This window comes from Prionailurus viverrinus, chromosome B1, assembly GCF_022837055.1.
Source record: "Prionailurus viverrinus isolate Anna chromosome B1, UM_Priviv_1.0, whole genome shotgun sequence".
NCBI lineage: Eukaryota > Metazoa > Chordata > Mammalia > Carnivora > Felidae > Prionailurus > Prionailurus viverrinus.
Window position 1 is genome coordinate 43,714,997 of NC_062564.1, and position 24,741 is coordinate 43,739,737.

General features: G+C 38.4%; 1 protein-coding gene across 3 annotated transcripts in view; it reads right to left on the reverse strand.

Moving 5' to 3' along the window:
- The window catches only part of ADAM9 (ADAM metallopeptidase domain 9), a 145,563-nt gene that overhangs the window by 33,793 nt on the left and 87,029 nt on the right, over positions 1-24,741 (reverse strand). For all 3 annotated transcript variants that reach the window (XR_007151755.1, XM_047857113.1, XM_047857114.1), the window contains exon 16: positions 17,189-17,372. Coding sequence is in view for 2 of the 3 variants with exons in the window: in XM_047857113.1 (XP_047713069.1) it covers positions 17,189-17,372 (184 nt within the window). In the remaining variant the exon portion in view is untranslated. The remainder of the gene's footprint in view (positions 1-17,188; positions 17,373-24,741) is intronic.

A 24,741-nucleotide genomic window follows, 5' to 3' on the forward strand; every position in this document is an offset into this window, starting at 1 on the left:
AGGCCACTTGATATTAGGAACTAAAGTCACTGAATTGTAAAACCTAAATGCCACAGAAGTAACTGAATGCCAAATGGCCAGGGCCAAGTGCAGTGGCACTCAATGACAAAGGCAGGGTGGATATGGCTACCATAATAAATAGCAAAGTCAAAGGAGCAATCATAAAAGTCTGACTTGCACAGACCTATGGCATTAGTTAGTTGATCATGGTATTCCTAGAAATAAAAACGGAGGAAGCCTACCAGTAAATTCTTACTACATCTGTAGAAGCAGAAAAGTTCTAGGTCAAGTGAACAAAACGGTGTCATGGGCCCTCAATCAATTACCAGACTTGAGCCACATTACAGACCCAGAAGCCTTTAACTGAAGGAAAGGATGAGTCCCGTTCAGGCAGTACCCTGATACACTGCCAAAAATTTATATTGGTAATCTTTCTCCCATCCATCCCCAATAGGACCTATGGCCTTTTACCAGGGTAACTGAGCATTGTGGAAAAGGAAAATAATCAGATCTTTCAGGGACTACTGGATGCTGGCTCTGAATTGACACTGCTTCCAGGAGACCCAAAACATCATGGTGGCAGTCAGAGTAGGGAGCTATGGAGGTCAGGTGATCAATGGAGTTTTAGCTCAGGTCGTCCTCATAGTGGGCCCAGTAGGTCCCTGAACCCCATCCCAGTTCTAGAATGCATGACTGGAACAGACATAATCAACAGCTAGCAGAATCCCCACATTGGCTCCCTGACCTGTGGAATCAGGGTTATTATGGCAGGAAAGGCCAAATGGAAGCCATTAGAACTGCCACTTCCTAGGAAAACAGTACACCAAAAGTAATACCACAATCCAGGAGTCACTCCAGAGATCAATACCACCACTAAGGACTGGAAAGATATTCCAATACAACTAAGCTATTTGGCCTGTGCAGAAGACAGACCTTGGAGAACAACAGCAGATTATAAGCTTAAGCAGCTGGTAGGTGTAATTGCTGCTGTAGCTACTGTGGTTTTACTGCTTGAGCAAATTCACATATCTCCCGGCACCTGGTATGCAGCTACTGAATAGGCAGATACTATTTTCTCCACACTGGTCAATAAGGATCACCAGAAGCGGTTTGCTGGCAAGGCCAGCAATACACCTTCACTGTCCTCTCTCAGGGGTAGAGCAACTCTCCAGCCCTACATCATAATTTAGTTTGCAGGGATCTTAATCAACTTTTCCTTCCACAAGATATCACTCTGGCCCACTACATTGATGACATTATCTGATTGGATCTAGTGCGTAAGAAGTAGCAATACTGTAGACTAACTGGTAAGACATTTGCATGTCAGTGGAAAGTAAATCAGACAAAAATTCAGGAGTCTTCTACCTCAGCAAAATTTCTAGGGCATCAGTGGTGCGGGACATATCTAGATTTCCCTTCAAAAATGAAGGATAAGTTTTTACATCAGGCAACCAAAAGAGAAGTAAGACAATTAGTGGGCCTCTGAATTTGGGAGGCAACACATTCCTCATGTGGGCATGTTACTCAAGCCCATTTACCATGTAACTTGAAAAACTGCTCATAGAGCATGGACCAGAGCAAGAGAAGGCTGAAACAGGTCCAGGATGCCACAGAAACTGCTCTGCCAACTGGCCCCTTGCTCCACTAGATCCAATGGTGCTTGAAATGTCAGTGGCAGATAGGGATGCTGTCTGGAGCCTCTGGCAGTTCCTTAGAGGTAAACAGCACTACAGACCCTTAGGATTTTGGAACAAAACCCTGCCATCCTCTGCAGATAACTACTCTCCTTTTCAGATACAGCTTAGGCCTTACTAGACTGAACACTTAACCATAAGCCACCAGGTTACCATGGGACCTGAATTACCCATCATGAACTGGGTGTTATCTGACCCACCATACTTTAAAGTCTAGCATGCACAGCAACATTCCACCATCAAATGAAAGTGGCAGATACATAGTACAGCCTGAGCAGGTCCTGAAGATAACAGTAAGTTGCATAAAGAAATGGTCTAAATACCCTGGTCTCCATTCTTGCTTAACCACTTTCTCTCTCTCAACCTCTGGACTGGAACTACACCATCAGCTCTTCTGAGTGTCCAGCTTGTCTACTGAAGATATTGGCTCTTAAGACTTGTTAACCTACATAAACATGTAAGCTAATTCCATACAAGAAATCTTACATACACACATATACAGACATCTTATTAGTTCTGTTTCTCTAGAGAACCCTGACTAATACACTGACCAATATCTCTCACTTACATGTCCAGACCAAAAACAAATACCAAAAATAACTGAAATGTGAAAATGTTTAGGAAAAGGTTTAAAGCCTTTACCACACTAAGCAGAACATACAACCCCACAGCAAAAAGCTACATGGGCATAAGGAAGGAATAAATATTATTCTACTTTTACTAATTTAAATCTACCCTAGTGGCTCTCTTTATAAACTCATTGCTTGTATCCTCTCAAGATTCATATGCTGAAGCCCTAACCCTGATATAGTAGTATTTGGAGATAAAGATTTTGGGAGTTAATTAGGGTTAGATGAGGTCATGAGGGTGGAACCCTGGTCTGATGGAATTAGTGCCTTTATAAGAAAAGACACCAGAGAGTTTGTGCTCACTTTCTCTCTCTCCCTCTCTTTCTCTCTCTCTCTCTCTCTCTCTCTCTCTCTCTCCATGTACACAAAGAAAAAGGGTCATGTGAGCACACAACAAGACGACAGCCACCTATGAGCCCAGAGAAGACTGCAGGCATAGGGACCAGGCAGGAGAAACTCCCATCTATGCCTCCTGAGATCCTGAAAGGGCCCAAAAGCAGTTCTAGCTTCTTCACAGCCTCAGTCTGCCAGCAGTCCTAAGGGCCCAGGGCCCCAGTGGGGGACACTCTTGTCTACAACCCTAGTATTTCTAAAAGGACACTCTACTTGGCTCTATCCCTAACAACTGCACTCTGTGAATATACTTTCTGGCACAGGGACCCAAAATGAGACTCTCCCAGCTGTAACCCCAGAAATCCTGAAGGGCCTTACACTTGGCTCCAGTCATATCACAGCCACAGCCCACCACTAGATCCATCAACCAAGGAACCTATCTCCTGCATTCCCAAAAATTCTGAAAGGGATCTATACTCAGTTTCAGCAACTCCAAGCCTCAGTCCTCAAGCTTTCCTGCCAGCTTTTGGGGAACCAAGAGCAGATGCTCATGTCTACACATCAAGAGATCCTGAACTAGCCCTATATTCAGCTCCCAGCCCATCCAGCCAGTTAGGGACCCATCCTGGCCACCCAGGGATCCATCCAGTGAACAGAGAGCAGTATTCTCAGGTATCTGATGGGAGCCACACCAGTCCTTGCACCTAGTAATAGGCCTGGTGTCTGAAGACCCAACTGTGGACTCTGAAGCAGACCCTTGTCTCAAGGCCACCTTACCTCCTGAACAAGGTACTACTACAGGAAGTTCAATCCACTCAGAGACCAGTCACAATTTATGCCCACCCAAGCTCCTGATAATAGGCCCACCAATCACACACCCCACTGTGGAGACAGACTTGTAACCAGCTCCAACCCAGCCTAAAATTCCAAGGTAATCCCATCAATACTGAAAACAGACAGGAGGTCTTTACCTGATGAAACCAGTATGTAAAGACTAGAAGAGGTGTTTATTCCTTCAAATACATAGCCACCAATGCAATACTACATAAGCATCAGGCAAATATGGCATCACCAAAGGAAACTAATAAAGTGCGAATAAATGACCCCAAAGAAAGGAAGATCTATAGGTTACCTGACAAAGAATTCAAAATAATCATCATAAAGAACCTGAATGAAATGAAAGAAAACAGAGACTACTAAACAAAATCAGAAAAACAATCAATGAACAGAAGAATGAGTTTAAGAAAGAAGTAGAAACCATTAAAAGGAACCAAACAGAAATCCTGGACCTGAAGAATACAATAACAGAAATGAAAACTTCAATACAGAGCTTCAAGAACAGATTTACTCATCCAGAAGAAAGAATCAGCAAACTCAAACACTGTTTGAAATTAGCCAGTTAGAGAGACAAAAAATAAAAAAGAATGAAAAAGAGTGAAGAAAGCCTATGTGAACCATTATGGGACACCATCAAGCAAACAAACATTCATATCAAAAGATATGATTCAAATCAGAAGATTTCCTCAGAAGAGGAAAATGGAAGAAAGTTTATTTAAAGAAATAATAATTAAGGGGTGTCTGGGTGGCTCAGCCGGATGAGCGTCCGACTTTGGGTCAGGTCATGATTGATCTCACAGTTAGTGAGTTCAAGCCCTACATCAGGCTCTGTGCTGACAGGTCAGAGCCTGGTGCCTGCTTTGGATTCTGTGTCTCCCTCTCTCTCTGCCCCCTTCCCCACTCATGCTCTGTATCTCTCTGTCTCTCAAAAATAAACAAACGTTAAAAAAAAATTTAAAGAAATAATAGTTGAAATCTCCCAAATCTTTGGAGAATATGGACATTCAAGTACAGGAAGCTCAAAGAACTCCATGTTAGAAAGCAGAAAGAGAAAGCAGCAAGATTCATCACATACAAAGGAACCCCCATATGGCTGTCTGTGGATGTTATCTCTCTAAAGAAACTTTGAAAGCCAAAATAAATCATCGGGATTATATATCCAATGTGCTAAACAGCAACAATAAAAAATTGCCAACAAGGAATACTATACATAGGAAAATTGTCCTTCGGATATGAAGGAGAGTTAAAGACATTCCCAGATAAAGAAAAACTAACAGTTCATCACCACTTGCCCTACCTTACAAGAAATTTTAAAGTGAATTATTCAAGTTGAAATGAAAGGACACTAATAATATGAAAATATATAAAACCATAAAACTCATGGTGAAGGTAAATATATAGTTAAATTCAGAATACCTAACTATTGGGGCCAACATGGTAGAGAAGTAGGGGAGACTCGCCGTGTCTCTCAAACAAAGAAGTGCAGAAGCCAAAGGACTTTGAACACCAGAGCCTGGGAGGAAAAGAGACTGAATCTACCCAAAGAAAATAGGAGAGCTGGAGAAAAGATAGGTGGGTGACTGCGAACTGGGGGAGATTAAAAAAAAAAAAAAGGCCACGTGGGCACAGAGGGGAGAGACAAAGGGAAGAGAAAGAGCGGCTAGGGAAGTGTATGACCATATCTGGACAGGAGAAAGACCCGGGACTGAGACTGAGAGATCAGATCTCTAACTGCTGGGCTTTCTTCGGACTGGGGCCAGCTCCCTGTTCGCACACCAGGGGCCTGGATGCAGTGGTATGTAAGGGGCTCAGTCAGCAGTTGGAGAAAGTGGTTCCCTCCCTGGAGGGTTGTGCAACAGTACAAAGCCTGTCCATGTCTGCCACCCACAGGATCAGTGGCTGGGCCGAGGGCGCAGTCTGCAGGAGGAAAAGGCAGCCATCTCCCTGGAGTGGTGTGGGAAAAGACAAAGCCTGCCTGAGTCCGCGACCCCGGGGACTAGCGGCGAGGGCGGCAGCTCAGTCCGCAGAAGGCAGTCCTCCCTGAAGTGCTGTGGCACAAAGCCAGCTGGGGTCACATATTGCCACACTGAGAGGTGCTTCCCCACTGCCAGAATGCACAGAGAAGGACTTTGAATCCTAGCCAAGCGCAAGGTCAGGGGAGGTGGCAGAGCAGAAGGACCGCCCCGTCTGCGCCCATGGTGTGGCACAGTGAGGACGACTCAAACTGAGTCCACCGGGTCCAGGTCATGGAGAAGAGACTGGGGGATCACCACTCCCCCCCGTTGCCCCCACCACCACCAGGCGGGGCCTCAGGGATCAGTTCAGGGGCCCATAGTAGAAGTGGGTCCAGACTACACCAAACCACGCCCCTCCGCACGGGGTAACTGTATATCCACCAGAGCCTCAAAGACCCTGCGGAAAGCTCCCCCCACAAGCGCTGCAGCATTGCCTGGATTAACTCTAGGTCAATTCTGGATGTATAGATATATTCTCCCCGCCCCCCACTTTCTCCTCCTTATCTCTTCCCTCTTCTAGGCTGGTAATTCTGGTTATTGGTCTGTCTAAACACGCACATTTAATCCATTGTCTTGATACATGTTCTACACCTCCTTCTTTACACTCCTTTCTCTCTCTCTCGAATAATCAAGCCATATAGTTTCCCTGTCTGGGTAACTTTATCTTCGTTTCATTTTCCCCACTTCCTTCTTTATTTTCCTTTCTCTCTCTCTGGATTAACACTTTTAGTCTCTCTGCCTAGTCAATGTTTATTTTTTCTCCCCCCTCTCCCATCATTTCTCTCTTTGTATGTGCTCTTCTAGCACTGCCTCCACCCTCTTCTTTACCTGTAGTCAGTGTTTTGGGGTTTTTTGTTTTAGACTTTAATTTTTTGTTTTTATTTGTTTGTTTGTGTTATTTGTTTGTGTGTTTTTGTCTCCTGTTTCTCTGTTTTCCTTTACAGGGCTACTCCAAGGAACAAATCAAAGCACACCTGGTGGAGGGTCCAAAATATCACTACGAGTAGGGTAATAAAATAACCAAAGTCACAATAACAGAGAGCAAGTAACACTCTCCAAAAAAACACCTCCTGAAGGGCCAGGCCCTGGACAGTGTGACCCTCCTTTAATACAGCAGTGCTCACAGGTCCAGAGCACACAACAAGCTTTTAAAACACATAAGGGACAGAAAACTAGCCAAAATGACAAAACGGAAGAATTCTCCTCAAACGAAATTCCAGGAAGTAGAGACAGCTAATGAATTGATCAAAACCGATTTAAGCAATATGACTGAACAAGAATTTAGGATAATAGTCACAAAAGTAATTGCTTGGCTTGAAAAGAGCATAGAGGACAGCAGAGAATCTTTTGCTACAGAGATCAAGGCAGTAAAAAATAGTCATGATGAATTAAAAAATGCTATAAATGAGGTGCAAAATAAAATGGAGGGGGCCATAGCACAGATTGAAGAGACAGAAGAGAGAATAGGTGAATTAGAAGATAAAATTATGGAAAAAGAGGAAACTGAGAAAAAGGCAGATAAAAAAAAAAATCCAGGAGTATGAGGGGAGAATTAGAGAACTAAGTGATGCAATCAAACGGAAGAATATCTGTATCATAGGAATTCCAGAAGAAGAAGAGAGAGAGAAAGGGGCTGAAGGTATACTTGAACAAATTATAGTTGAGAACTTTCCTAATCTGGGGAAGGAAACAGGCATTGAAATCCAAGAGGCACAGAGAACTCCCTTCAGGCGTAACTTGAATCAGTCTTCTGCATGACATGTCATAGTGAAACAGGCAAAATACAAGGATAAAGAGAAAATTCTGAAAGCAGCTAGGAATAAATGGGCCTTAACATACAAAGGTAGACACATACAGGTAATAGCAGATCTATCTACTGAAACTTGGCAGGCCAGAAAGGAATGGCAGAACATCTTCAATGAGATGAACAAGAAAAATATGCAGCCAAGAATCCTTTACACAGCAAGTCTGTCATTCAGAATAGAAGGAAAGATAAAGGTTTTCCCAAACAAAGAAAAACTGAAGGAATTCATCACCACTAAACCAGCCCTACAAGAGATCTTAAGGGGGACTCTGTGAGTGAAATGTTGCAAGGACCACAAAGTACCAGAGACATTACTACAAGCATGAAACTTACAGACATCGCAATGACTCTAAACCCATATCTTTCAATAATAACACTGAATGTAAAAGGACTAAATGCTCCAACCAAAAGACATAGGGTATCAGAATGAATAAAAAAAAAAAAAACAAAAAAAAAAACCAAGACCCATCTATTTGCTGTCTACAAGAGACTCATTTTAGACCTGAAGACACCTTCAGATTGAAAGTAAGGGGATGGAGATCTATCATGCTACTGGAAGTCAAAAGAAAGTTGGAGTAGCCATACATAAATCAGACAAACTAGACATTAAATTAAAGGCTGTAACAAGAGATGAAGAAGGGCATTATATAATAATTACAGCTCTTCATCAAGAAGAGCTAACAATTATAAACATCTATGCACCGGATTTGGCAGCCCCCAAATATATAAAACAATTAATCACAAACATAAGCAACCTTATTGATAAGAATGTGGTAATTGCAGGAGAGTCTAATACTCCACTTACAACAATGGATAGAACACCTAGACAGAGAATAAATAAAGAAACAAGGGCCCTGAATGATACATGGGATCAGATGGATTTGACAGATACATTTAGAACTCTGCAACCCAAAGCCACAGAATATACTTTCTTCTCAAGTGCACATGGAATATTCTCCAAGATCACATACTGAGTCACAAAACAGCCTTTAATAAGTATAAAAGAATTGAGAACATAGGCACACTTTCAGATCACAATGCCATGAAACTTGAAATCAACCACAGGAAAAGTCTGGAAACCCTCCAAAAGCATGGAGGTTGAAGAACATCCTACTAAAGAATGAATGGGTCAACCAGGCAATTAGAGAAGAAATTAAAAAATATATGGAAACAAATGAAAATGAAAATACACCAATCCAAATGCTTTGGGATGCAGCGAAGGCAGTCCTGAGAAGAAAATACATTGCAGTCTAGGCCTATCTCAAGAAACAAGAAAAATCCCCAATACGAAATCTAACAGCACACCTAAAGGAAATAGAAGCAGAACAGCAAAGACACCCCAAACCCAGCAGAAGAAGAGAAATAATAAAGATCAGAGCAGAAATAAAAAATATAGAATCTAAAAAAAGAGTAGAGCAGATCAATGAAACCAAGAGTTGTTTTTTGAAAAAACAAACAAAATTGATAAACCTTTAGCCAGGCTTCTCAAAAAGAAAACAGAGAGAGGACCCAAATAGATAAAATCACAAATGAAAATGGAATTATTACAACCAATCCCTCAGAAATACAAGCAATTATCAGGGAATACTATGAAAAAGTATATGCCAACAAACTCAACAACCTGGAAGAAATGGACAAATTCCTAAGCACCCACACACTTCCAAAACTCAAACAGGAAGAAATAGAATATTTGAACAGACCCCTAACTAGTGAAGAAATTGAATCAGTTATTAAAAATCTCCCAACAAATAAGAGTCCAGGACCAGATGGCTTCCCTGGGGAATTCTACCAGACATTTAAAGCAGAAATAACACCTATCCTTCTAAAGCTGTTCCAAAAAATAGAAAGAGAAGGAAAACTTCCAGACTCATTCTATGAAGCCAACATTACTTTGATTCCCAAACCAGACAGAGCCCCAGCAAAAAAAGAGAACTACAGGCCGATATTCCTGATGAGTATGGATGCAAAAATTTTCAACAAGATACTAGCAAATTGAATTCAACAGCAAATAAAAAGAATTATTCACCATGATCAAGTGGGATTCATTCCTGGGATGCAGGGCTGGTTCAACATTCGCAAATCAATCAACGTGATACATCACATTAATAAAAGAAAAGATAAGAAACATATGATCCTGTCAATCGATGCAGAAAAAGCATTTGACAAAATTCAGCATCGTTTCTTAATAAAAACCCTTGAGAAAGTCCAGATAGAAGAAACATACTTAAACATCATAAAAGCCATTTATGAAAAGCCCACAAGTAATATCATCCTCAATGGGGAAAAACAGCACTTTCCCCCTGAGATCAGGAACACGACAGGGATGTACACTCTCACAGCTGTTGTTTAACATAGTGTTGGATGTTCTAGCATCAGCAATCAGACAACAAAAGGAAATCAAAGGCATCAAAATTGGCAAAGATGAAGTCAAGCTTTCACTTTTTGCAGCTGGCATGATACTCTACATGGGAAACCCCATAGACTCCACCAAAAGTCTGCTAGAACTGATACATGAATTCAGCAAAGTCGCAGGATACAAAATTAATGTACAGAAATCAGTTGCATTTTTATACACCAATAATGAAGTGACAGAAAGACAAATAAAGAAACTGATCCCATTCACAATTGCACCAAGAATCATAAAATACCTAGGAATAAACCTAACCAAAGATGTAAAAGATCTGTATGCTGAAAACTAAAGAAAGCTTATGAAGGAAATCAAAGAAGATACAAACAAATTCCATGCTCATGGATTGGAAGAATAAATACTGTTAAAATGTCAACACTACCCAAAGCCATCTACACATTCAATGCAGTCCCAATCAAAATTGCGCCAGCATTCTTCTCGAAGCTAGAACAAGAAATCCTAAAATTTGTATGGAACCACAAAAGACCCCGAATAGCCAAAGTAATATTGAAGAAGAAGACCAAAGCGGGAGGCATCACAATCCCAGACTTAAGCCTCTACTACAAAGCTGTAATCATCAAGATAGCATGGTACTGGCACAAAAACAGACACTATCATAGACTCCAGAATAGAATAGAGACTCCAGAATTGGACCCATAAATGTATGGCCAACTAATCTTTGACAAAGCAGGAAAGAATATCCAATGGAGAAAAGACAGTCTCTTTTACAAATGGTGCTGGGAGAATTGGACAGCAACATGCAGAAGGATGAAACCAGACTACTTTCTTACACCACTCACAAAGATAAACTCAAATTGGATGAAGGACCTAAATGTGAGACAGGAAACCATCAAAACCCTAGAGGAGAAAGCAGGAAAAAACCTCTCTGACCTCAGCCGCAGCAATTTCTTACTCGACACATCTCCAAAGGCAAGGGAATTTAAAGCAAAAATGAACTATTGGGACCTCATGAAGATATAAAAAGCTTTTGCACTGCAAAGAAAACAATCAACAAAACTAAAAGGCAACCAACGGAATGGGAAAAAAGATATTTGCAAATGACATATCAGATAAAGGGCTAGTATCCAAAATCTATAAAGAACTCACCAAACTCCACACCCAAAAGACAAAAAAATCCAGTGAAGAAATGGGCAGGGGACATGAATAGACACTTTTCTAAAGAAGACATCCAGATGGCCAACCGGCACATGAAAAGATGCTCAACATCACTCCTCATCAGGGAAATACAAATCAAAACCACACTGAGATACCACCTCACACCAGTCAGAGTGGCTAAAATGAACAAATCAGGAGACTATAGATGTTTGGAGAGGATGTGGAGAAACAGGAATCCTCTTACACTGTTGGTGGGAATGCAAACTGGTGCAGCCACTCTGGAAAACAGTGTGGAGGTTTCTCAAAAAATTAAAAATAGATCTACCCTATGACCCAGGAGTAGCACTGCTAGGAATTTACCCAAGGGATACAGGAGTGCTGATGCCTAGGGGCACTTGTACCCCAATGTTTATAGCAGCACTTTCAACAATAGCCAAATTATGGAAAGAGCCTAAATGTCCATCAACTGATGAATGGATAAAGAAATTATGGTTTATATACACAATGGAATACTACATGGCATTGAGAAAGAATGAAATATGCCCTTCTGTAGCAACGTGGATGGAACTGGAGAGTGTCATGCTAAATGAAATAAGTCATACAGAGAAAGACAGATACCATATGTTTTCACTCTTATGTGGATTCTGAGAAACTCAACAGAAGACCAGGGGGGAGGGAAAGGGGGGGCGTGGAAGTTACAGAGAGGGAAGGCGGCAAACCATAAGAGACTCTTAAATACTGAGAACAATCTGAGGGTTGATGGGGGTTGGGGGGAGGGGAAAGTGGGTGATGGACATTGAGGAGGGCACCTGTTGGGATGAGCACTGGGTATTGTATGGAAACCAATTTGACATTAAATTATATATATATATAAATGTGATTTAAATAAATAAATAAAGTAAAAAATAAGAATACCTTACTATTTTAATGGTGCTGTGTAAATCACTCTATGTCTAGTAAAAAAAACTTAAATAAAAATAACTAATAACTTATTAATGGATGCACAATATAAAAAGATGCTAAGTATGACACAATAGTTTAAAATATGAGAAGTAAAAGTGTAGTGCTTGTGTATGCAGTTGAAGGTAAGTTATTATCAGCTTAAAATAGACTGTTATATCTACAAAATGTTTTATGTAAGCCTCACACTAACCACAAAAGAAGAAACATAGTAGAACACACAAAAGAATTAAAGCATACTCTATAAATAAATAAATAAATAAATAAATCATGAAAGAAGATAGTAAGAAAGGAAAACAGGAACAAAGAACTAAAAACAGTCAACAAACAATGAAATGGCAATGAGTCCTTAGCTATCAATAATTACTTTAAACAGAAATGAACTAAAGTCCCATATCAAAAGACACAAAGTGGCTGAATAGACTTAAAAATATATACATATCCAACAATATGCTGCCTAAAAGAGGCTCACTTATAGTGTTAAGGACACACAGGTTGAAAGTGAAGGGTCAGAAAAACATTCTATGCCAATGGTAACCAAAAGAGCAGGAACGGCTATATTTATATCACATATAATAGACTTAGTCAGAATTGGTTGCAAGAGACAAAGAAGGCCATGAAATGGGGATAAAGGAGACAATTCATCGATGTAATAATTTTAAGTATTCATGTACCTTCCACTGGAGCATTTAATATTTAAACCAAATAGTGACAAAAGTGAAAGGAGAAACAGACAGCAATACAATACTAGTAGTAGACTTCAATACCCCACTTTCAACATTGGATAGGTCATCCAGACAGAAATTTCTTTTTATTTATTTTGAGAGAAAGCATGCGTGAATACGTGAGCAGCTGGGGAGGGCAGGCAGAGAGGAAGAGAATCCCAAGCAGGCTCCACACTCAGTGCACAGCCAACACAGGGGCTCAATCTCACAAACCGTGAGATCGTGACCTCAGCCAAAATCAAGAGATGAATGCTTAGCCAACTGAGCCACCCAGGTGCCCCCAGACAGAAATTTAATAAGGAAACAGCAGATCTAAAGAACTTTATAGACCAAAATGGATCTAACAGACATAAACAGAACAGCCATGCAACAGCAGCAGAATACATACTCTTCTGAGGCACACACAGAACATCTACAGGATACAATTTATGTTGGGCCACAAAGTAAGACAACATATTTAAGAAGACTGAAATCATATCTAGTATCTTTTCCAATCACAATGGTTTGAAACTAGAAATTAGTAACAGGAGGAATGTGTAAAATTCACAAAAAATGTGGAAAGTAAACAACACACTCCTGAACGACCAATCCTGTCATTTGCAACAACATGCATGGACCTTGGGGACATTATTCTAAGTGAAGAAAGTCTGACAAAGACAGACAAATACCATATGATCTCACATATATGTGGAGTCTTTAAAAAAAAGGGGGGGGGGTGGAGCCTCACTCATAGGAAAAATGGGGAGATGTTGATCCAATAGTAAAAATCTCCAGTTAAAAGATGAGTAAGTTCTGGGTATCTAATAGTCAGCCTGATGATTGTAGTTAACAATATTATACACTTGAAAGTTACCAAGAGAGTAAATCTTAAATATTGTACCACCAAAAAAAAAAAAAAGAAAAAAAATTATATTTATGGGAGGTTATAGAAGTGTTAACTAACCTTACTGTGGTAGTCATTTCACAATATATACATGTATCAAATCATCACACTGTACACCTTAAACATATAGCATATTAAATGTTAATTATATCTCAATAAGATGGGGCAAGGGAGGGACGGGGAGCCAAAAGGGAGAAGCAAAGATCGTAGAAACATTATTTGAGATTCTGGGTTCCAAAGCTCTTTATTTGATTCTTTGGTTTAAATCAATTAATCCTGTTATACTTTAATTCAATATTATCTGAGTTTTTTGTGGGACTTAAGAGTACTGACTACAATCTACAGAGTAAAAGTTCATAAATTCAAAAAACATCAAAAGTAGACAGTTTCAGAAATACAAAAGTAAATTCACCAACACATAGAATCCGGGAATATATCTAAAGAAAAATTTAATGTTACCAGTGTGTGCTCCAGGAATGCAAAAATAATTTAATGTTAGGGAATTTATTGATATAACCCAGCACATATCAATAGGTCAAAGGTAAATAATGATTATTTTTTTTAATGTTTTTATTTATTTATTTTTGAGAGAGAGAGATAGAGAGCACAAGTTGGGGAACAGCGGAGAGAGAGAAGGACACAGAAAATCCAAAGAAGGCTCCAGGCTCTAAGCTGTCAGCACAGAGCCCGACACAGGGCTCAAACTCACAAACTGCAAGATCATGACCTGAGCTGAAGTCAGACGCTCAACCAACTGAGCCACCCAGGTGTTCCAAATGATTATCTTAATAGTATCTAATATTTTTTAAATATTTAATATTTTAATGTCAAAGAACTACTTATAAAATGTAAAATCTACTGTTTATTTTTATTCTTATTCAATAGGATGAAAAGGATACTGCATTAAGTGAAAAATACCATGTACCCCAAGCGATTAGCCAAAATCATACATAACCTTGAAAGGCTAAACGCATTCCCACTCACGTCAGGGTCAAGACAAAGATGCACACTATCACTATTTACAATTATTCTGGAAGTGCTATCATTGCAATTACACAAGAAAATAAATCCAAACTGTAAATATGAGAAAGGAAACCAACTTTTTATCATTTGCAGATGATGACTTTTTCTTAGAAAATTCTAATATAATTGACAATAGAAATAGGTAACACTAAGTGTATGCCTGGTAACAAAATAAACATATACAAATGAATTTTTTTCTGAATATCAATAATACCCAGTCAAAAATACAAACAAAATAGCTTTTCTTGTCAGTAAAAACCAATTAGAAATTGAAATATAACAAAACAGAAAATATAACAGGAGAAAACGGGCCTATTCATAATAACAATAAAAATCTACCCAATAATAAAATTAACAAAAAACATAAAGACCTTTATTAGTAAATCTTTAAAAGAAGACCCCTCAAAAATGGACACACATACCATGTTCTACTTTGAGAAGACTCAATAATGTAATGATGTCACTTTTCCCCATTATAAGTTTATAAATTTAATGCCATCCCAACCAAAATTCTAAAGCATTTTTTAGTTTTTTAGATTTTAATTTTTTTTGCACCTCAACAAACATTATCTTAAGTTCATCTGGAATTATAAGCAAATAAAAATAGCCAAGAGAACTAGGAAAAAAGAATGGGAAGGTATTTGCATGACCAGATAAGAAAAATACATTATAAAACCAATAAAAACTAAATCAAGGCAGTACTGACACATGAGTAGTTAGACCTATCAACGGACATGAAGAGGGAAAAAACAAAAATTAAGCCCTAGAATATATAAAAATTTAATCTGTAATTTAAATAAAATTTCAAATTAAAGGAAAGAGATTATAAATGAGGTTAAGGCAAATGATAAGCCATTCTGAAAAAAAAAATGGCATTAGAACTCAGCATACAGTAATGAATAAATGATAAAAGAGAAAAAAAGAATGCCAACCTCATAATATATACACTCAACATTCCCCTGGATTAAAGAGGTATTAAATAAAAAACAAAGTCTACTACAAAATACAAGAGAATAATGATCTGATATACTGATAAAGGTCTTATAAAAACATGTAAGTAAAGTTAGAAACCATAAAGGAAGAGAATAACAGCTTTAAATACATAAAAATGCAAACACGGCAAAAAAAAAAAAACTAAAAAACTAAAAACAAAAGAAAGAAGAGGCAAGAAGTAAGCTGGGCAAAAACATCATATATGTATATTTATATATTATACTTGTTACATATGACGTAAATTAATTAAGGTTCTTTAAAATCAGTAAGAAATCAAATTCAAAATCAGTAAGAAAACAGGCCAATTTTTAAGTGTATAAAGAACATCAACAAGGCAAATCACAGAAGAAGGAATAAATATATAGAGACAAAAAAATTCAACATCACTAATAATTAAGAAAAAAGTAAAATAAAAAGGAAACCACCAACGAAAGCTTGAAAATGATAGCTAATCTTGACTATGGTGTGAAGAATTAAAACATTTCCCACTAAAAACTGGTTGGAAGGTAAACTATTAAAGCTTTTTCTAAAGAGAATCAGGCACGGGCACCTGGTTGGCTCAGTTGGTTAAGCGTCCAACTCCTGATTTCGACTCAGGTCATGATCTCACGGTTCATGAGTTTGAGCCCAGCACTGGGCTCCACGTGCTGATAGTGCGGAGCCTGGTCGGGATTCTCTTTCTCCCTCTCTCTTGCTCCTCACCCACTCATGCTGCTCTCTCTCTCTCAAAATAAATAAATAAACTTTAAAAAGTAAAAGAGAAATCATGCAAAACTCTAAAACCTTAAAAAGTATGCACAACCCATTATAGTAGTTTCACCTCAGAAAACAATCATAATATTCTGAAATTTTTATTTATAAAGCCATTTACCTCAGCATTGTTTATAGTAACTACAGCAATCAAGTTTTTATAGTGGCAACAACAGGCACAAAAATATAAGGGTCTTTTTGTAGGAAAGGAGGAACAGAACTGGAACTGAAAACTCAGTACACAATGACTGAGGTAACTAGCAAGTCCACCCGTCTTTTTTATGGTCACCTTATCAGTCACTTGTGTTCTCTCTCTCTTCCCCCTCCTCTACTCTCCTTTAAGTTGGTTTCTTCAATTTGCCCAACACTCCTGCTCCCCCATATCTTTTGTATATGACTGAAGTTTGCCATAACCTTTCTAGCCCTGCTCTTGCTTCATAGCATCACTGAAGAATTCTTACAGTTTCTGCCCTATTCTTAATAGTATTTCTTAATTATATAGTCCCCCCCAAAAGGAATTTGTCCTAGCTCATCTTATCATATAGAAACCAATGGTAGTGAGTCAGGAGCTGCCTGACTCTTGACTCATATCTGATCCAAACAGCAGAGAGCATGGGGGGGACAAGCATTATGACATTTCTAGTACTACACATTCTAGTCTAGAGACACACAATCATACACACACACACACACACACACACACACACACACACACTCACAATCCTGGCAATCACCTAAATGTCCCAATAATAGCAGACTGCTAATAAATTATAGCACCATTGATAATGGAAAGAAATATGCACAGTATACTGCAACACAGACTAGTGGTTATAATATATGACTGCCAGTGAAATCTGGATAGTAGAATAACAGCCATTCTTAATTTTGTATTTTCCAAAATCTCTACCAAAAAAACATTAGATTTCTTTTATAAATAAGAAAAGAATAACCACTTACTTTGTATAATGCTTTTCATATTTTTTTAATTTTAAATTATAAATAGAAAACATTCTGATTACCTTTCCATCATCACATCTTGTACCCTCGTTCACCATCCCAGGATCTGGAACATCCGATCCTAGCTGGAAATCCACACCCCAACATTTGGTGCCTCTACTGGGAGTCTGAATTATAGCAGGCACAATTCCAAATACAGGCATGTCTTGTACATTCTCACACTGAAGCTTTCCACACAAAGCATTCCTGTAAGATAGAGAAATAATGCAAACATAAAATGCACCCCCTGTAGATACAAAATAAAAATTATATATTTGGACACATAAAGGTTTTTTTTCTTTTTTACTTAAAGAAAGTTTACTGATAGTTAGCTGAAGGGAGTCTCAACAGAGAAAGCATATAAGAGCAAAGGGACCTAAGCAGGTCTCTTCAAATATGGCAGAGATAACTGGACGCTAGGATGAAATCAGTAGGTGTACTAGGTGGTGTTCGTGCTCCTTCTCTCCCCACACCTACTCTCTCTTTACTATCAGTTTAGGGCTCAAACACGTCTAACTAAAGAGTTGTTTATAAATATAATTTTATAAATGCTTTTCCATAGAAAATAATAGAACTATACCAAAATTCGGTTGTGACTTCTTACAGAGTTGCTATAAGGAGAAACTTAGATTCTGCACTATAAAATAACTAAGAAAGGACTCCACCCTTCATGGCTTGGGCTAAGCTAACTCTTAGTTACTTAATTTAAGACTCAATTCATTAACTCATTAATTCACTAATTCAATTCACTGATTCAATATTACAACTCTATGAAGGGTTATCTGACTACAATTCCTATCACCAAGGCTGTGTTAGCTAAATGCCCTTCCTATATCCTTCCATTACACACTAAATACCACTAATATCAACTCTTAAGATGCTATATTGAAATTTTCTACCTGATTGCCTTGTGATCCAAGAATCTACCCTATACTAGAATCTCCTTTATGTTATCACTGCCAAGTCAATATAGGATATTGTTTTCCTCTAATTCAACAATTCCTCTAATTAATCACCCCCTAAAAATTCCCAGTCTAGCTTTCATAAAACTATTTTATTTCTTGAGCTAAAATTTATATCCTTATAACTTTTCCTCATTGGTCCCAGACCTTCCACATGAGATCACACAGCTAATAGCAAATGTCTTTTCCTTCTTCCACATGGCAGCTATTTTAGGACAATTATCACATAGTTCCTAAATACTTATTCACCAGAGCAATATCTTATAATCATTTCTCATGGAACAAGGAAGCTCCCCTCTAAATATGTTCCAGGTTCTCTCATTGCCTCTTGAAGCACAGTGCTCAGAGCAGGGCATGAAATTTCAGTTATAGCCTGATAAGCAAATAACATAACAGAGCTCACATTTCCTATATTCTAGATACTGTACTACTATTAGGCCCATGATTACAGTAGCTTTTATGGTAACTACATTACATTATAGATGCCCTTGAACTGATCACTAGCTAAAATTCCTATTTACTTTTTGCATATATTGTTAAGTCTCCTCTTTCCTCCATCCTGCACTTAAGGGTTAGTAATTCTGTCTCATTTACATTTATTCTTATGTCACCATTTATTCCCTAGTTAACCTGAATAAAGTGTTTAAACTTTCTGAACTTCAGTTCCTTCATCTGAAAAACAAGAGATAAATAATAATGTCTATCTCACATAGTTGGTTGAAATTAGATATGAAAACCTCTAAAACATGGGGTGCCTGGGTGGCTCAGTCAGTTGAGAGTCTGATTCTTGATTTCAGCTCAAATAATGATCCCAGGGTTGTGGGATCAAGCCCCACGTCAGGCTCCATGCTGAGCCTGTAACCTACTTGGGATTCTCTGTCTCTCTCCTTCCATTTCTCTCACTCTCTCTCTCTCTCTCTCTAAAATAAAGAATAATTTTTTAAAAAAGAAAACCTCCAGAACAAAGTGTAGCATAAAGCAGACCTTAGTTAACATCTGTTGGACCTACCAAAATTCAACCTGTGATGATATACTCAGTGTTTCATGTGTAGTCTTGGTGACATGTTAAAAGTAAAAGGAAAATACTCTTAATGTATAAAAAGCCATAGGACACCTAGATGGCTTAATTGATTAAGTGCCCGAATTCAGCTCAAGTCATGATCTTACAGTTCATGAGTTCAAGCCCCACATGAGGCTCTCTACTGTCAGCATGGAGCCTGCTTTTTATTCTCCGTCTCCCTCTCTCTCTGCCCCTCCCCTGCTCACTCACTCTCAAAAATAAAAATAATTTTTTTTAAAAATTAAATATATATATATATAAAGCTGTTACAAATCAGTAAGAAAAAAATCCACTTCCACAGAAAAAATTAGCAAAGATACAAAAAAGGCAATTCACAAAATAAGGAATACAAACAGCCAACAAAGCTAAGAGGTGTTCATGGTTATATTATAAAAGAAAATTCTATCACAAGCCTCAATAGAATAATTGCTTCAGGCAAGGATCATCAATGCATATTAAAACTGTGAAGCAAAACATTGGTGGGAGCAAGTTCCAGGCTCAGCATGGAGCCTGACATGGGGGTTGGGGGCTTGACCACTAATAAAAAGACAACCCAGAATTATGTGCCTCCTTGACATCATGCGCCACTTACGAAGTATTCTTCCCTAAAATGTTTAACCTGAATCTAATTACGACTTTAGATTTAACTTCTGATTTATAGAAAATTTAGGGATAGAGACACATATAAAGCAACATTGAGAAGAAACTATCAAACAAATCCAGATCACGGGCCATACTAAAAGAACTGGCCCAGTTATTTCCCTCAGATCACTGTCGTCAAAAAGAAAAAAAATTAATGAAGAAGACTACATATTTTATATTAAAAGTGACATAAGTGGCATGACAACTAAATGTGATGCATGATCCTTGACGGAATCCTGATGTGGCAAAAAAACAGCTATGAAACACAACTTGAGGACAGTTGGAGAAACTTTAATATTGACCAGGTATTACATGGTATTAGGAAATTATTAATTTTGGTAGGTATGACATTGGTATTGTGAATGGCCTTATCTGTCAGAGATGAATACTAAAGAATTTAGGAATGAAGTATCATAATGCCTATAATTTATTTAAAAGTGGTTCAGCCAAGTCTAGACAAAGGAAATATGATAGAATACCAACAATGTTTTTAATCTAGAATATATGGGTTTCATCATACTTCTACTCCTTCTGTATATTTGAAATACTCCTTCTACTCCTCTGTATTCCTTCTGCTCCTCTGTATATTTGAATTCTTTTGTCTAAAAAGTTTTTAAGGGGCGCCTGGGTGGCGCAGTCGGTTAAGCGTCCGACTTCAGCCAGGTCACGATCTCGCGGTCCGTGAGTTCGAGCCCCGCGTCGGGCTCTGGGCTGATGGCTCGGAGCCTGGGGCCTGCTTCCGATTCTGTGTCTCCCTCTCTCTCTGCCCCTCCCCCGTTCATGCTCTGTCTCTCTCTGTCCCAAAATAAATAAACATTGAAAAAAAAAAATTTAAAAAGTTTTTAAAAGATGACACCATCTATGTACTGAAAGAGAAGAGAGCTCTTTCGGTGAAATGCAACAATACAATCTGCACAACAGTGTCTGCAGTATGCACAACAGGAAGCGGGGAGGGGGGAGGAGTAAGACTGTACTGGCAGAAAGACACTGCAAAGACATACCAAAAACTAACAGAAATAGGTACCTGCGGGTAGGGTGGGAAGAAAGAAAAAGAGTAAGAGTGGAAGCCACATTTTTCTAGATCTCTTTAAACATCTTTTGAACAACAACAAAAAATCTTAAATAATTATTTACAAATTCATTTAAAATAAAAATGAGGGGCGCCTGGGTGGCTCAGGCATTTAAGCATCTGACTCTTGATTTCAGCTCAGGTCATGATCTCACAGTTCATGGGATCAAGCCCTGTGTCAGGCTCTGAGTTCAAAGTGTAGAGCCTACTTGGGATTCTGTCTCTTTTCCCTCTCTCTTATGTGTGCTCCCCCCACTTATATGTGCTCACACTTTCTCTCTCAAAATAAATAAACATTTTTAAAAAACGGGGGCACCTGAGTGGCTCAGTGGGTTAAGCATCCAACTCTTGATTTTGGCTCAGGTCACGATCTCCAGGTCGTGGGACTTGAGCCCCACATCAGGCTCTGCACTGTGTGGAGACTGCTTAAGATCGCTCTCGCTCTCTCTCTCTCTCTCTCTCTCTCTCCCCCCCCCCAACCCTCTGCTCCTGTCCCCCATTCACGCTCTCTCTCTCTAAAATTAAAAAAAAAACAAAAAAAGAAACATCTATTTGATATAACAAATTGGAAAAGTCCAGCTAACCCTAGAACATTACATGTTTGAATTGCACAGGTCCCCTTAACACATGGATTTTTTACAGTGCAATCCTGCAAATGTATTTTCTCTTCCTTACAATTTTCTTAATAACACTGTCTCTAGCTTACTTTATTGTAACAACACAGCATATAATACATATAACATTCAATCAACTATTTTTTTGTTATTGGTAAGGCTTTTGATCAATAGTAGGCTATTGTAATTAAGTTTTAGGGGAGTCAAAAGTTATAAGTGAATTTGTGACTATGTGGGAAGTCAGCATCTCTAACCCCGATGTTGTTCAAAGGTCAACTATAATTTTTAAGATAACACTCTGGCATTGGTGAGGGGGTAGGAAAGCATAAATCAGTTAAATGTTTTGAAGATCAATTTGGAAGTATCTATGAGGAGCCTTAAAACTTATCCATATTTTTTGAGAAAACCTATTAAGGAAACAATCAGAGAAATAAACAAATACTTCAGCTGTATATATCACAACCTTATTTAAAATAGCAAACTACGGGGTGCCTGGATGGCTCAGTCAGTTAATCATCCGACTGTGACTCAGGTTATGATCTCATAGTTCATGAGTTCAAACCCCGCATCAGGCTCTGTGTTTGCAGCTCAGACCCTGGAGCCTGCTTCAGATTCTGTGTCTCCCTCTCTCTCGGCCCCTCTCCGACTTGCACTCTGTCCTCTCTCTCTTTCAAATATAAACGTTAAAAAATATAATAATAAAGTAAAATAAAATAGCAAACTACTAGAAACAACTTGAATTTCTAAAATAAGGAAATGATTAAAAGAAGCTGAATACATCCTATAAACTCTCTTAATATAGTGGAAAGTAAACTGAATTTATAAAATAGTACAAATCATACTTTGCAATTTTGTTTATACATACAGATGTGGGGCTCTGAGTACACATACATATGTGTACATACATGTATGATGCACAAATGTATGCTTATGAATGTATATACACACATACAAAAAGGAAATACAACAAAAATGTGAGGGAATATCTCTGAATGGCAGGACCACAGGGTTTACTTTCTTTAGATTCTTCTAGATTTTATACATTTTCTGTGATGAGGATGATTACAAAGCAATGATGACAATGATGAGTCTTGCAATGAATCGGGTATTCTTCTTAGTACTAGCATCCATCAACACATTTGGTCTTCAAAACAACTGGAAGTAGGTACCATTATTATCCTCATTTTATAGAAAAATGAGGCACAGAAGAAAAAGAAAAGGAAAGCAACGTGTCCAAAGTCTCAGAGATCTTAAGCAGTTGAAGCAGTATTCAAACCCGAAGAGTCTGACTTCAGATATGCATTCCTAATGGCTATATTAATGCTATATTACTATTATAAAATGTTTTTCAAATCAGCTACCCAGTAATTTATAGATTTCCTAAGTGTAGTTTCTATAATTTCATTAAGATACTCATAAGATCATGGAAACAGAACCAGGCTAAAGACAAAGATCAGACACGTCTAGCAAGCTCTCTCCAAGTCTGCATTGATCCACTTACCCCAAAGTTTCACCTCAGTTCATTTAATCAGTTACACTAATTATCCACCCATCAGCTGTATCATCTGTTCCTACATTCATTCAACAAATATTTAATAGGCACTTATCACGTGCCAAACACATAAGATAAAATGTGTCACTTCACTTTAGTTTACCAATGAAGGGTGATCACCAAACAGTCACATAAACAAATGAAACTGCAACAAATGCTAAACAAGAATATTGCAAAGATAAAGAAGAAAATTTGGTAATAATTAAAGGGCCAATTAGTCAAGGAGACATAACAATCCTAAATGTGGATGCACCTAATAACATAAGCATTTACTGATTCAAAAGACACACAGCAAAACAATGTATAGAACTAAAAAGAGAAACAGACAACTTTATAATCATAGCTGGAGATTTTAACCCACTTCTCTCAGAAATTGAAGGACTAGGGGGTGCCTAGGTGGCTCAGTCAGTTGAGCATCCGGCTTTGGCTCAGCTCATGATCTCACAGTTTGTGAGTTCGAGCCCCACATCGGGCTCTATGCTGACAGCTCAGAACCTGGAGCCTGTTTCAAATTTTGTGTGTGTCTCTCTCTCTGTTCCTCCCCTGCTCATGCTCTGTCTCTCTCTCTCTCTCAAAAATAAATAAACATTAAAAAAAAATTTTTTTTTAATTGAAGGACAAACCTAAAACGCACACATGCAACGCAAAGATATTGGAAGCTTGAATAAGACTGTTAACATTTATAGAATAACACAACCCAATAACTATAGAATGCACTTTTTTTCCAATCGTACATGGACGTTCACCAAAAGAGACCACATGCTGGGCAATAATTCACATCTCAATAAACTGCAAAGAACTAAAGTTATACAGAGTATGTTCTCATTGGAATTAAACTAGAAATCAAACACATAACCAGAATACTCCCAAATATCTATAAATTAAGCAACACACTTTTAATAACTCAGGAGTCACAGGAGAAATCACAATATGAATTTTAAAAAATTAATGATATGAACAATAAGGAAAACACATCAAATTCAACAAAAAAAAAGCATCCAATTTCTTAACCAGTTCGTCCTTCGTCCAACATTCAAGTTCTTACTTTTCTCATTTTAATTTAGACAAATTATGGAAACCAAGACGGGTCCAGTCTCCCCAAAATGCAGGACAGACCCTCCTGTGTCTTTTCTAAACACCAGAAAAGAATCATGAAAATTCTATGCCTAGAACTGGTTTTGTATTTATTCTTCTTTTTACCTGGAAAATTATCCTCTATCTTATTTGAAGATATTGTCATTTTTATTTTATTTGAGAGACAGAGCGTGTGCAAGTGGGGGAGAGAGGTTGAGGGAGAGAATCTTAAGCAGGCTCCATACACAGCACAGAACCCAACACGGGGCTAGATCCCACGACCCTGGGCTCATGACTGAGCCACCCAGGTGCCCCAGATCATATCATTTTTAAATGATTGTTCTTACTAGGACAGTGGTTTGGACAGAAACCAAAAGAATTTAGAATTTAAATACACTAAAAATGGGGCGCCTGGGTGGCGCAGTCGGTTAAGCCTCCGACTTCAGCCAGGTCACGATCTCGCGGTCTGTGAGTTCGAGCCCCGCGTCGGGCTCTGGGCTGATGGCTCAGAGCCTGGAGCCTGTTTCCGATTCTGTGTCTCCCTCTCTCTCTGCCCCTCCCCTGTTCATGCTCTGTCTCTCTCTGTCCCAAAAAAATAAATAA